Genomic DNA, 14,616 nt, shown 5'->3' on the forward strand with positions numbered 1-14,616 from the left:
ATATTGAGAAATATAAGAGAAGTCTACTTATGCCTATGATTGAATCAACTGATATGTTCTTGTATTCTTTATCAGCAGCCTGCCACCTCTTCAGGACCTGTATGTCTCCAGGACCCAGAGGCGTGCAGGTCGGATCAGACCAGAACCCCCCGTCACTGGAACAGCTTCTTCCCTTCGGCCGTCAGACTGTTGAATTCGTGAACAGCCTTTGTTGTTTATTTTATTTTATTTTGTTTTTTTCTGTCAGCACTTCATTCCAAAACACTTTCCTCGTTGCTAGCTCCGCACTGATCATTGCAATAAATTTCATTGTGATTCTGATTCTGATCAGTCGGTATTTCCAGAAAATGGAGTGCACAGAGCGTCATCTTGCACAGAGTCGGATCGAGCCCTGCAACAGAGCACTGAGCTCTGTAGTGTAGTTGCACTAAGGAGTTAAGTTAAGTCCCTTTAAAGCTGACATCATCATTGCCCTTGTCGTCACTTTTGATGCTCTTTTTCTTTTGACTTGATTCGTTTTATTTCGCTACTTTTCAATCCGCGGGTAAGCACAACACATGGACAATTAGGAATAACGAATTAAACTACTCCACACAGCATGGATCCACAGTCGATCTCGATCGTCTCAAAGTGGATTCGAACCCACTCGGAAGCTGCGACACGAACCTCTATGTCAAGTACGTATTTTGTGGGCGTGGTCTTGTTTGCAGTTGTCCAATAGATGACGAAGGGAGTCCCACTTTCTCGTGGTTGCTATGCCTACACGAGTCCCTTTTTGACTGACAGGTTTGACATCCAATTGTAGCAGCGTAGGGCGGGCGCTCTCAGAAGAGTCTTGTGGATTTCTACTACGGCGGTCAGACCGCTCAGACTGGCCAAGGTGTCTCTTCTTCGTAGCCGAGTAAACTTGAGATGGAAACTATAATATAAACCGGTCGGGAGAATTGAGTGCAGGTAATAACACGTTTTCTTTGTATAGTGTGAATGTGCTAATAGCGCGAATAAGGCGTCCCAAACATCGAATTGAATGGCTGTTGTGCCGGTAGCTTTCATTCATCACGTTTGTTTGACAGAAGCTAACATGCCGGAGGGAAAATTAGCAAACAAACCAATTAAAACCATTGTTTTCGGTCAATAACGGCTCTGCGGTGAAACTGATATCGCGACATTTCGAGGGGCGGTTGACTCGAATAGCTTCTTTACCTGTTAAAATGACACCATGTTTATTGAAGTTTTTTTTTTTTTTCTTCATAAGCATGTTTGTGTTGTTCATGCTAACTTTGTGCCATTTGTCTGTGTGGCTACTGTTTTTCAATTATTTGTTGTATCGTTGACAGTATCTTAAGTCAGTGATGTTTTGCATTATTTGTAAGACATGAATGTGCGACATTTACAAATTCATTTTCAAACAATTCAAACAATCACGCTGAGATGTCAATATTAACGATAATCAGATAAATATTATACTTATCATCATTTGTAATTTACGTGAACAAACAGTTTTTTATTAACATGCAGTCACTCAATTCAGAGTGCAAAGTCAGCTTGTCCATTAAGGAAATATTTTGTAGCTACTGGGGACGTTGTAATAAGTTACAAACATTCCTACTTAAGTGTTTTGTCTGGTTGTTTGGTTTTGTTTAAATGGAGGTTGTTACTCTAGTTGTTATAGTAGTACTGTTAACATCTTTATACACAATCTAAATTGAACAGTAACATCACTTATTTTTGGTTATTTGGGTATTTTGGTTGTCAGTGTAAACAATGGTTAACTTCTGCCTCTTCAGAACAGTATAGTTACACTTAAAGCACCACAAACACCAATATAACTCATACTTTTAAAATGCTGGTTGGCACCTGGGATTACAGACACCATTCTAGGTTACTGTCTCAGGTTTTATCCACCCCTTACGTGGCTCTTCTCCTTAGTACAGTACTGAAAGTCTCCGTGACTAAAACACACAGCCATTTGATGGGCTTTGACACGTTATTAGACATCAAATGAATGGATATCTTACACTAACCCCAACCTCTGTTGCTGAACATAGAATGATTGGAGTACCATCCCATGACTTACCCCAAAGTCTTTTTTTTAATGTGTTATAAAATATCCATGACATTCCTTGACCTTTCAAAGAGGTCAGGCTAGCCTGCTCACTCTTACTAAATGCAGTTAATGTGGCTGATTGTCTTTTCCGCTGATAGGAGCAATGTTGTCCCTTTTTCTGGAACATTAAAAGTTAGTTTTTGTGCGGTTTTTGTTTATGTACTTACAAAGTTAATCTTGTATCGAGTACATCTGTTTGAACAGTTCTTTCCAAAAAAGTTCTCCAGTGTTGGCAGTATGTCTTCCATTAGGGTTGCAGATACACTGTCACAAGCAGCGCTAATGCTACAACTTAATTAACTATTATAGTTAAACATAAACATATGGTGATGTTGGAGGTAAAAGCCACTAATAAGTTTCATCATAAAACAGTTTCAAGAGAGACTGTAGTGTGTCCAACACATGTAGTGGAATGAAAATGTTTTATTGTGATAATTGTCGCAGAGCAGAAATGACAAAATTCACCATTTTTTATTGCCATATCACCCATACCTAGTAGGTAGATAAACAGAAAGTGGCTTTCACATTCCAATGTTATGCAAATTAGCTAAACTTGCTGGTCTGACATTGTACCTGGCTGCAACCTTTTTCACTCTTACTAAATCCTTAACTGTAATGCGGCCACCTTCCCTTGCTATTGGCAGTGTGACAACACTTAATGTGGCACCAGTGATGGATATTAATTATTTATAGCCTTTCCAATGTAGGCTGAAATGCTTCAGGGCTTTTGCCACGACCTGCTACACCCGGAAGTCCGGAAACGTATGACAGGAAACTGAAACGGCACCTCTTATGCAATTACTGCATACATTAGCTGCTCCTGTCTAAGGGTTGGAGGGCTCTCTGGCTACACTCGTATTCATTCTCTTCTAACTGGACTGATAAAATAGCAACCTGGTGGCGAATCTTGAATTAGACTTGAATGCAAAGCCCTTGCTTCAGTGCGGGGTTGTGATGTGAGAGATTCTGGCCAAGATCTGTTTGTCACAGATGGAAGGATCCTGGGGCTGGATCACCCCCTTGGCTTACTCACATGCTTGGTCTATTTCTAGGTTAGTGGTACAGTTTATGCCTTTGTGCTTCAATAGACAGAGGGAACTTAAATTGTGCTAACTGAAATAAATGTATTTTCGGGGTTTCTTGGAAATGAGTGGTGCACAGTTCGGTGTATTTCCCACCTGAAAGGAGGTAAACTAATGCAGGATGAACAGCATGGATTTCATTTTGTGCTTCGAGAAGCCTGAATGGCTCTTCTATTTTGTTAGTTTAAGAGCAAGTGTTTCTCTTTACTATCTACATCAAATATCGGAACAGTTTGGTTATCTTTATGTCTATGAAATGTCACTTCATTATTTTTGGGCAATTTGTGTTCCCACTGTGATAATGTCGGCTTGAGTGTAACCAAGAGTTGTCTTCTGACTGCTTTCATTTATTTGCTTTGCTTTTTTCGCAACCCACTATTAAACTTTTTTTTCTAAATGTGCAACACGATTGCCTCAGTTGGCTTGTTGTAAAATGGATGTTGGCCATTGCATTGTAGAAGGCAAATTCCATTGTCCATATTTTGCATAATCTAATCAAATTTTTATGTTTGTGTATAGATTTCAATGTCTATTTTGTTTTCAGTTAGAGGCAGTGCAAAGACGTGAAGCCTGCCCAGCATGCTCTCATAGACTGGGTTGCGTTTGTCTGCTGCTCTGACAAAAGCACATTCAAGCAAGGACAATGGAGATCTGACTGCCTATGTTTTTTGTGACTCCCATTTTCTCTCTCAGTCCTGACTTATGTATGCTATTTTGCTTTATGCTATTTGCTGTGACAACTGAACTCAATCATACGTTCATGTAAAGGGGTGTTTATGGGCCATTGAGATTCTCACACATCTGCTGATTTTGCTTTTTTCACTAAGTGCAGCCTGTAATTCTGTCAGCAAGTTGACAATGATACCTGTGTCTCATCGTGACCCAAGTTTTGTGTCCTTACGTTGGCTTCTGTGTGTCTTATCTACTGTCAATTGTGGTTTGCAATTATTGATTTTGGAAACACAAGGCAACTGTAAATCATGACATATCTATGATTTAAAAAGTGTTTGCTCAGTTTCTAGGATTTCTGTCAGGATTTTTTGAAACTGTGGTGGAAAATAATAAATGTATGCTCCTCGCCACCAACTCTAAGAGGAGACACTATACTCTTGTCACAAACGCATGTTATCCTGCTGCACGCTCACTGTCGATGCCAACAAAATTGGTCAAATACGCAACTTAAATTTTTTATACATTTTGTTTAAAACTTGATGTGATACCATCACATGAATGGTGGTTTTCTTGTCTGACCGTTGACAGCAAAGACTGCACCACAGAGCTAACGGCTAAACGCTGTTGAGTTTTTTTGGTGCACTAATGTCAAAATGACTTAAAATCTGGGACTGGGAGGCGTTTCCATTGATGTGGTTGTGTTGATGAAAGCAAACACTCATGTCTTCACTGATATTTTGTGTTCTCTGTTTATTGTAAGCCATCTTTTATGCTGCAAGAGTGCTTTTTCGTACTTCTGGCCCTATCTGCATTTATTTGTTTAAAATGTATGCTGTCTGGGTACCATACAGTCACTTTCACAGGTGAGAAGATTTAAGCAACTTAAGGTTAAACAGAAATCCAAAATAGGTGCATTTGCTGTTAGCTCCTGACAAATGAGGTGAAATTGGATCTTTCCTACGGCACACAGACTAACAGTCTCTCACCGCACACTGGTTGAAAAACGCTGCATTCATAGACGGAAATAATCGTTGCACCCCAAACATGTTGCCCTGTGTTGAACGTATTATTCTTGCAGGGTAATGCAGTAGACTAGTCCAGGGAACCGAGCAAATTTAGCTTGGCTTCATCATTTAAACTACATTTTAAATGATGGAATACATCATCCCCGTTGATCTCTGGTGTGCTCAACGTCCATTTTCCTCTCCCTCTGGTATAACCCCCACCTCTGTTATCTTTCCTTAATGGATGATTATCCAGATGAATGTAAGAATGTTGCAAAGTGGAAACAAACAAGAATTGTCATAAAACCTTTCTTTTAAGTTAACCTGTACCACTGTTGTTTGGTCTGCAGCACAATTAATTTTTTGAGACGGTGCAGTTGCATCTTTTGATACGATCGTGTTGAGATGTATTAAATGACTTGAAGTGTTTTCATTTTAGTGCCAGCAACCATTCAGATGCCCTCAAATTGTGCACGTAACATCTCTACCTTTGTCATGCTACTATATTTGGAAAGGCCTCTCATTAATAATGTCTGGGTATTGAATTTACACCAAAGCATCTCAAGCCTCTCACTGTGAACCATAACTAATCTAAACAAGCACTTAAGATTGTTAAAATAAAACAAACAAGTGCCTTGGCCGGAACCTTAAATAATTTATTATTTAGAATGACACAACCAGACCGCTTGTAAGATGCGAACTGACATTGGATGATTTTGGGTGGATTTAAAAAAAATGTGCATTTCCTGATAAGTACATTTTAGGTGTTGGCTTTAACACAAGACTTAGGGTATGGCAATATCTGGGTTAAGCTCAACACGACACAGTGTTAAAACTGTTGATGACCGTGGACACATATCTGCAATTTCATCAGTAAATACACATGAACAGTGAAAATTGATAATAAAAGTTTTAATTTTGAGTTTCATACTGAGGCTATTTTCATACAAGTAGATACTTATTTTAATGGTGAGTTGAAAATCCATATTTAAAGGTTGCTGGTTATATAAACCACATTTTCCTGTTTTGTGCAGAAGGCTTGTTAATATACTCACAACTGTGGATAGAAGAGAGAGTGGTGAGAATACGGGCTTGTTATTTAAGATAACACACCCTTATTTGGGGGAAAAAATGACAACATTTCTGCAGTACACTGATGGAATGAAGGCAAAAGTAAAAAAAAAAAAAGTTTTTTTTCCACGATCAAATTCCTTTTTGTCCCAGATCCATTTTAGAAGGTTTTCCTTCTTCTTTCTGTCCAGACTCCAATTAAAGGGGGTTGCCACTGCTTTATCCTAATACCATTTTTTAAACTATAGTAGGTGTTTATTTTGGGGGATGCAAAGAGAAATCTGAAATAAAGTATGTCAAATCTCTAATATCAGCTGTAGTTCCGGGCTAGCAGGAGAGGCATTCAGGGTGGAGAAAGATTTATTATTTGGTGACTCTCCAGCTTAATAAAGAATAGATTAACTGAAATAAAAACGGTGTCAGTGGAGGCAATGAGGCTCTGACAGTTGTTTCGTGGTGATATTAAAAAAACCTGTGGAATTTTGCCTTTTGTTGAAGAGTCTTTCTTCCCTCCCCATCTGCTTTTACCACTCCCAATTTTTCATGGCTGCCATCTGTGTCTGTCAGGCAGTGCGAGGGTGGCAGAGGAAGACGAGCCCAGAGCGTATCGAATGATAAGACTGGATGTTTTCGATCATTGGCTGCCGTAATGCCTGCCTGCCGAAGATATGATCCCCTCTTTAGTCTTTCACTTAAACATGGGTTAGATTTGAAAATTTAAAACAAATAAAGACCAATATATGAGCCTCGCTATATGAACTAAAATTACAAGAGTTTTCCTTTGGCCAACAAATTGTTGCCTGTCCAAACAGACACACATTGTTCATATGAACATCTGATAAGGCCAATGCTAAGTGTAGGTTTACGTTGGCCACTTCAGAATTTCATGCTATAACTTAATCCAACATCACGGTCACACACAAAAAACATGTTGTGGGATTTCTCTCATCATCAATCTGTTTAAACTTTTTTGGTTTTCTGTCTTTTCACTACCCAAATCTCCATCTGCTTCTTTTGTAGCCATCATGCCTCACTGTATTGATAGTTTGCCATTGGCAGCTGATGAAGCAAAGAAACCCAGTCAGTGGCCTGTTCGGTCATTTATTTTGTGCTATTTGTAGAAGTCATTCTCCCGCTGAGATAGGCAAGGAACTGTTGAAAACCTTTCTGAATTAGAAAAATGTTTTACAGTTTGTTATAGGGCTGCAATTTTGCAAGTTGACATAACATGTAAGATTAGATAACAAAATGGGTTCTGAAATGACCTCTGGCCACCTATTCGAAAGAGCTTGTACGTGGAGGTGAATTTTGTGCCCATTTCTTTTCCTCATTTGACAAACATCTGGTATAGCACTATTGATTGTATTCCATTTAGCTGTAATCTTGTATGCGTACAATTATACTGCAAATATTTTAGCTGAGTATTCACTGTCTGTGACTGCACTTTAGAGCTTGGATTTCCCCACTCCCCAGCATGAATATTGTCCTGTAGGTCTTCTACCCAGTATCAATTTGGGATATTGGCTAACCGAAATGTTTTATTCGGCACCAGGCAGTTGATAGAGCTTTACAGGTAAATGAGAAAATGAAACAAAAGTGGTTGGCTTGACTGGTGTGCCATTTTAGGAATTTCTTTCTACTATGGGTTATTGTCACTCACTGCGTTGTTTTTGTGGCAGGAAGCGAAAATTTGCAAGTCTGCAACATGCGTGACATGAGCATCCATGAGTAGGCCTCCCACACCAACAAATTCTGCTATTAATGATATAGTGTCCTACAAATTATTGCTGATAAGCAACAGTATTGATAACATTGTTTTGAGAAAAATGCACCACTAATGTAATTCCAAAATGATTTTTTTTTTTTGCTACGGCTAGGGTTGAGAATTAGTCAATTTCTATCATATTCGGCAAAATTACTGGGTGACGCACCCTTTTCATGGAAACCAATGTGATGATACTACGAGTAAGGCATAGTACAGGCACTAATAATTATACATTTAAGGTGTCCTGCTGAGAAAAACTGTGCGTTCATTTTTTTCATGTTTTGCAGCTTAGGACGCCCAGGGGCCTTTCTTGCTAAAAGCCTGGCTGCAAGTACTGTTACTGGCCCTGGGCCAGCGGGCCATAGGTTATGTCGAACCCTGTATTCAGACCTATTGGCCCTGCTCTCCTTTCTTTTGTTTCTGAACTGACCAGCTCAGCTAAACGCAAATGTGTCTGTTTGGGCCTCCTGCAACTCTGCTAGGTTAATTTACAAGGTGTGAGGTGTGTGTTTCTGTGTGTATTCATACTCTAATTCCCGCTGTGTGTCCTTCTGCATGCAGTCACTATCTGATACCATGTCACCAGCCTGAAGAAAGTGCTGCGGTCAGCTTCTAGAAACACCAACATGACCGCTAATTAGAACCCTGTGAAGACGATGTGCCTGTGCCACATAGGGGCCTGTTTTCTTAACCCTTTGAGGGTTTTTTCAAATAAATATTCCGCTTTCATGTGATTGTTTCAAAAGGTTGTAGTCTGAAAATGTTTTGAGGTTAAAGCATACTGTAAAAGAGAAGGATCATCAGTCTGACTCGACATTGGGGTGGAAGCAAATTCACTCATCCACTTTGTATATTGTGATCTCTTAGACCAGTAGTGACCAATATGGTGCCCTTAGGCGCCAGGTAGCCTGCAAACTGATAGCTGTAGCCCAATGGGTAACACAGTTCCCTTGAAGTAGCTTGCAGTTGCATAAACTTTGGTTCCGTTACAAATGATACTATACTCGCTACACTAACATACTCATTATTTATTTATTTATTTTCAAATTCAAATGGATGTGCCAAACCTGCCGTTTCCTTTTATATGAAAAAAATGAAATCCTGTGAGTTTTTGCTCCATTTCCCCAGTACCAGCCTCATTTCCTTATTCTGCCTCATTTCCAGTGCCCATTTCTAGATTCAGTCTTTTTGTAAGATTATTTCTTTGCAGCGGGAATATACCGTACACCCACTTTATCCCTTGTCACTCCTCCACATTGTCTTTCATGTCCATTTCAGGTAATTGTTAATGAGGTCTTATTCTGTAGAGATTCCTCCTACGATGTACCATTATAAGAATGTATTCACAAAGTGTTCTGCCGCCTAAATGATGAGCCTCTACATAATTAAGGCATTTGAAATTAACGTCTTTCTTTTTTTTCCCCAGATTGCAAAGAGTGCCTGAGTGAAGATGGCCTTCTTTCAGAATAACTTCTGGGTGAGCGTGATAAAGGCTTTTTCATCAAGTTTCCACAGTTGGCTTGCACATGCATGCAAGTGTTGCGACATAGTTGATTCATGGCTGTGTGATCTCATCCAGTTTGATGGGCTCAAGAGTTAAAGAGCAGCCAGCTGCACAACCTGCTCAAATGAATAAGTTCATTGAGGCCATTATATTTATTATTGGAGGATTGAAAGAATCCACCATTGTACGTATTTGTATTTATCAACTCTCATGTGACTCAATCACTTTTTTAGTTTGTGTGATTTTAATGAAAGTGAAAACTGAATTGCGTCGATATTCTTTAGAGTTTTAGGCTGTAAGTCCTCTTTGGATGAGCTTCAGCCATTATTAAATTGGTCCCCTTGGAAAACACTGGCTGCACATGTGTTATTGCTGGGAGTTCAATGAGAGTTAATTGGCTTTATTTATGCTGCTATTAAATGGGCCCATTCTGAGCTTTGTTGGGTTGTTTATGGGTCAGCTCATACAGTATTGTCTAACCCCTCTCTCTCTCTGTCCTCATTTTCCTTTAATTTTCCTTGGTCCATTTTATGCTTCCTTAGTTCAAACGAGTCAGATCAGAATTATAAATACAGTGCCGACTGAGCTTTTGCATTGATTGACACAAATTTATCATGGATGGATATTCATTTATATTTTCCAAAATATGTTTAATGATCTTTGGATTTGGAGGAGAATTCAGTGAATGGTAAAAGTGCTGTAACAGTATTTGCAGCAGTCCATGATGAATGGTTTCTACCTGAGCCTGATGTTATTGACACCTCACTGTGATGCGGCTGTATATTGCTTCAACTGTCGACTCAGCACAAAAAGTTTCTGTGAGTCAGCTAAACCCTCTGCCAAGCCAGCAGACAGGACACTCTAGATGGGTCGAACAAAATTGCAGCCTGTGTTATGTCTTTTATCATAGTGTTCAGTTTCTAGTCTGTACAAATTTTATTTTGTATCTCATTTATTTCATATTGGGATGGTTCGGAACATAAAGAGAGATTAAGAGACTTTATTGTCAAATGTGCGATACAAGCTCGAGATAAAGCACAGATGAAATTCCTATCCCCTCCGCCCCATGATCGCCATATACAACTTTGTGTTTTTCTGTCAGTCAGTCACAGTTACGTGTAGTAGATAGGTGTCTTTTTTGCTTTACTTCTCATGACTCCTGAAAAAGCAGGAATCTAATCCACCCGTAAACTTGGCAAGTTTTGATTGATCCAGAGTGAGGTGCGTTGGTTGTTGATTTACTTTTCTGCCTTGTGTCTTCAAACCACCACACTAGATATGTCTGGGCATCTGGTTGTAAACTGTGCGGATTATCTTATTTACTAAAACTAGATTTCCTTTTGGCCAAAGACGTCTGGAGAAAGTTTTGACCGTGAGTGTGCGTAAATTTGACACGCCCCTCAAACCACTGCCCCTTCCAGTTATGCCTTCCCTTGCCTTGCCTCTCCCATTATTCTCCACATTGTCATGGTAATGGCCTCCATCATGCGTAACCTGAATGGTCAACCAAATTAATGAATAAGATCAGAAAGAGCCATGGGAAGAGGGGGTTTCATATTTCAGTCATGAAGGATTCCCATTTGCCAGTGAGAGTCTCAGCATTTCTGACTAATGTAGCCTTCTAATAGCGTGCATGTTTGGCACTCTCGTCTCCTGATCACACTATTGTTATTTCTGAAATTGTTCAAGGATGCCCTTCCAATCAGTATCTATCAGTAGAGTTTGGAAGTTTTGTGGTTTGGGCTTGTTTTTCAGTGATCTGTTTATTTAAGAGGAGTATATGCCATAGTTTTCATTACCGCATTTGTGAGATTGGTGATCGATTCCATTCCCGTGGTTTTTGTGCGTTTATTTTATTTATTTATTTATTTATTTATTTTTTAAATAAAAGTCAAATGGCCACAATGTACATGGACCTATTGGAACTATTGTCTGAGAACATCTTGCTTACCAACTTCAAAAACGTAACTTTGACACCATTTCCATCTAAACAACTAAAATAAATGTGCCTTAATGTGCATTTGTTTGGGTTTTTTTGCCGATTGATTATTAAAAGTGAGAAACACATCTCTGCCTCACACTGCAGGAAATTATGTGAAATAGAAATGTGGGAAAGGGGACTGCATCTCATAACCTGTCCAGTATTATAGAAGATGTCTTCTGTTTGCTTGTTTTATTGTCTAAATTTGAGGCATGATGTAGTACGCCCAACACCTTTGGGCGAGACGCTCAGTTTTAATACATTAGCCAGTATGGTGGCAGTAGTGTGTCACTGATTTGACTTGACATTGATATGTGTGATCTGTAGTAGTATATATATATATATATATATATATATATATATATATATATATATATATATATATATATATATAATGATATTTATACATGGTTTTATTGTATTTATTTAATTCACAATTTGATTCAGTTTTTCCAAGTTTGCATCAAGTGTTTTTTTTTCTTTTTTTTCTTCAGCAAATTTGATAAACATAACTTGCACTTGCACTCTTCGACTCTGTCCTCAAAGGGTGGTGAAGGTGTGTATTCCAACCAATTAAGCACAATACCCACTTAACCAATGGAGTGTTGGCTGAAACAAGCAATGCATGATTTGTTTAACAATAGCAGCCAGTAACCAAATGCTGGGTAAATTCTGCTTAGCATCTGACAGACTGGCAGCTCACCTTTCTGGAGAGTAGATTATGTTTCAACAAAAGGTGTCTGCCAACTGCACCACTGTGCAGAAACCCCCCAACAACCACATTCGCAGGAATAACGCAAGTTGAAAATGACTACTGCACCCCATTCTGTGTCTATTGAGAATAGTGTTGAACAAAGATGAATACTGAACTTATTCATAAACAAGATTTAAAAGTCTTTTCATGCACCTGATATGCAACAATTGTATTTTTAACTATTGTTAAAATTGTTTCTGTCTCAAACTCAAGTTAAGGTGAGGTGGTCCAAATGCCATAAACATTGTAAAGCTTTGATACGAGCAAGCTATGGACAAGGTGATCACATTCATTTTTTGGTGTTGATTTATGGCTCTTGTAGTCCCCCAAAACTTTGTTTTCAGGGAGTGCATTGCTTGTTTTCATGTATTTAAAGATGTAATCTTATTGTTCGTCAAATATTTTGTTCTAACCTTCATCAGATTTTTTTTTAGGTCTTAGCTGTGTGAACTGACGCATCCTCTACCTATTTGTTGTGACCAAAAAAGACCAGAAAAAAAAATCATCTTCTGAACAGTGTCTGGGGTTTGTGCATATGACCAGTCCTTCCTAGCATTCCTGTCATACCCTGGTACCTGGGAGTTTGTGTCTCTTCCTCTTGCCGTTTATTTTTAGGTGCTTTTTAAAGCAGCTGGCGGTCTCTGCTTCTGGACACCTGTCGTCAGGCAGCCATGGCTAGACAATGGTGTCTTAAAGATTTTGTTTTTCTACTTATTTTATTGACCGATTTTTTTTTTCCATTTGTTTCACAGCACTTTCATTAAAAAAGTGTTGTGTTTTTTCTCCAGGGGGAGAAGAATGCCGGCTTCGATGTGCTCTACCACAACATGAAGCATGGTCAGCTGGCAACCAAGGAACTTGCTGACTTTGTCCGGGAGAGGTAGATTTAACATGCGTTTGAATTGTGTGGGGGATGATACCACTGAGACAAACTTGACATCGGATTGTGCCTAAAAATACTAAAAATAAAACTTATGCATGATCATGTATAATTTACATCCAAGTATATTCACTCTGCAATTATTCTGGGATTTTCATTTCACTTAGTGAAGTGATAAAATGGAAAATAACAACCTTACTTAATATTAAACATCTAAATGAATGAAATGACAGTGACCAGCGGCTGGAATTTTGCTGCAACCTATTTAAAAGCTTTATGAGGACCCCAGAGTCACAGTTAAATATTCAATTAATGCTCCTCTTATTAAATGCTCTATCAATCAGGTATTGGACTGATATAACTGCACATATAACGGATGTGCAATACCGCTAAAATGAGGAAACTGCTGAATCTGAAAGCATAGATTATTATTGCAAAAAGTGATTACAGAGTAAATTATGGTGGGTGGTGATTTTCTGCTTTCTCAGCTGGACCCAACCAGTCACATAATGGTGACACTGCTTCGACCAGCCTTCCTGGGGAAATTAACTCATCTCCTGCTAAACCAAAGACAACAAATCAATCAGTCTAGAAATGGAATAGACTTTGTTGTAAAGCAGTGTGTCATTGTTCTTGTGAAGGTGGAAGAAAAACATAAACGTTGCTGTGTTCTTTGTCCATCTCTGAATCTCGTTTTAATGAATGGCACCAGAGCAAGTTCTGTTATTCCCATCATCTTTTTTCTGTTCATCTCCTCCTCAACATGGCTCCAAAACCTACAAAAACTACCAAAAAATGCTCAATGATATCTATATAGTATTCTCTAAGTCCACTTCTTCCTTATCATAAAGGATGTTTTCCTTTTCCCAAGCCACATGCTTAAACTTGACTTAACAGCTGGCTTAGTGAGGAGGCAGGTTGCAGTTATTACTCTTGGGGTGATTTAATCGCTCTCCTCTTCCTGCAGCCCTGCCCATGGTTATTACAATTCTGTGCACAACTCTGCCTAATTTGTCCATTTATCTGACAAATATGGGATGTTGGAAATTGCAGTAAAATCAGTGAGCTGCAGGCAAATGCCAGTTGTGCTTTAGTATTCATTCATTTTAAGGTTAGTGTCTGTTACAGCAGTCCCAGAAGTGTCACTCAAACTTTGTAAATTGTCAAAAGTATCATTTTGAGCCTTGTTGTTCAGAATTACTGTTTTACACAGTGTTCTTTAACTGCCCTTGGTGTTTTATCTTTTGTGTTGTGCTACTATCTAAGCATCTTTGTTCTTATTTTCAGAGCTGCCATTGAGGAGACTTACTCAAAGTCGATGGGCAAACTGGCAAAGATGGCGAGCAATGGCAGTACGCTGGGGTGAGTGATTTTTTTTTTTTTTTTTTTTTCATCATCCCTTGCCTTCAGCACTTGACACAGAAGTCTATACAGTTGGAAGAGTTGTTGTCATTTAGAATGTAAAGGGCGTATGGCTTCATATCAGATATGTATGAGCACCATCTGCTTGGAGCCTCAAAACTGTTTTTGGCCCATTTTAAAATGATTACAGAGATATCTAGACTCAAGTATGACGCTGAGGGTTACAGGAAACATTGTTTGAATCCAAATGCTATTGAGGGGAAGGTTTCCTTTTTTGTCATAAAAATTGCTCGCCCGATAATGGGATCCCTACTAAAGGTTTGTGTTCTCCATTGTTTAATCACTCTGTGGTTAGTATTTGTAATCTAAATGACAGTTTCGCTCTTGAATATGTTGAATTTTTGATATGAATAGTGCGTTCAAGAGAAGGAAAT

General features: G+C 38.8%; 1 protein-coding gene across 1 annotated transcript in view; it reads left to right on the plus strand.

Annotated features, from left to right (window-relative positions):
• fcho1 (FCH and mu domain containing endocytic adaptor 1) overlaps positions 1-14,616 on the plus strand; it is a 26,897-nt gene continuing 12,281 nt past the window's right edge. Inside the window, exons 1-4 of the mRNA XM_053854744.1 lie at positions 1-954; positions 9,128-9,178; positions 12,729-12,820; positions 14,108-14,182. Coding sequence (XP_053710719.1) covers positions 9,152-9,178; positions 12,729-12,820; positions 14,108-14,182 — 194 coding nt within the window. The 5' untranslated portion in view covers positions 1-954; positions 9,128-9,151. The remainder of the gene's footprint in view (positions 955-9,127; positions 9,179-12,728; positions 12,821-14,107; positions 14,183-14,616) is intronic.

The sequence above is a fragment of the Synchiropus splendidus genome, chromosome 1, assembly GCF_027744825.2.
Source record: "Synchiropus splendidus isolate RoL2022-P1 chromosome 1, RoL_Sspl_1.0, whole genome shotgun sequence".
Taxonomy (NCBI): domain Eukaryota; kingdom Metazoa; phylum Chordata; class Actinopteri; order Syngnathiformes; family Callionymidae; genus Synchiropus; species Synchiropus splendidus.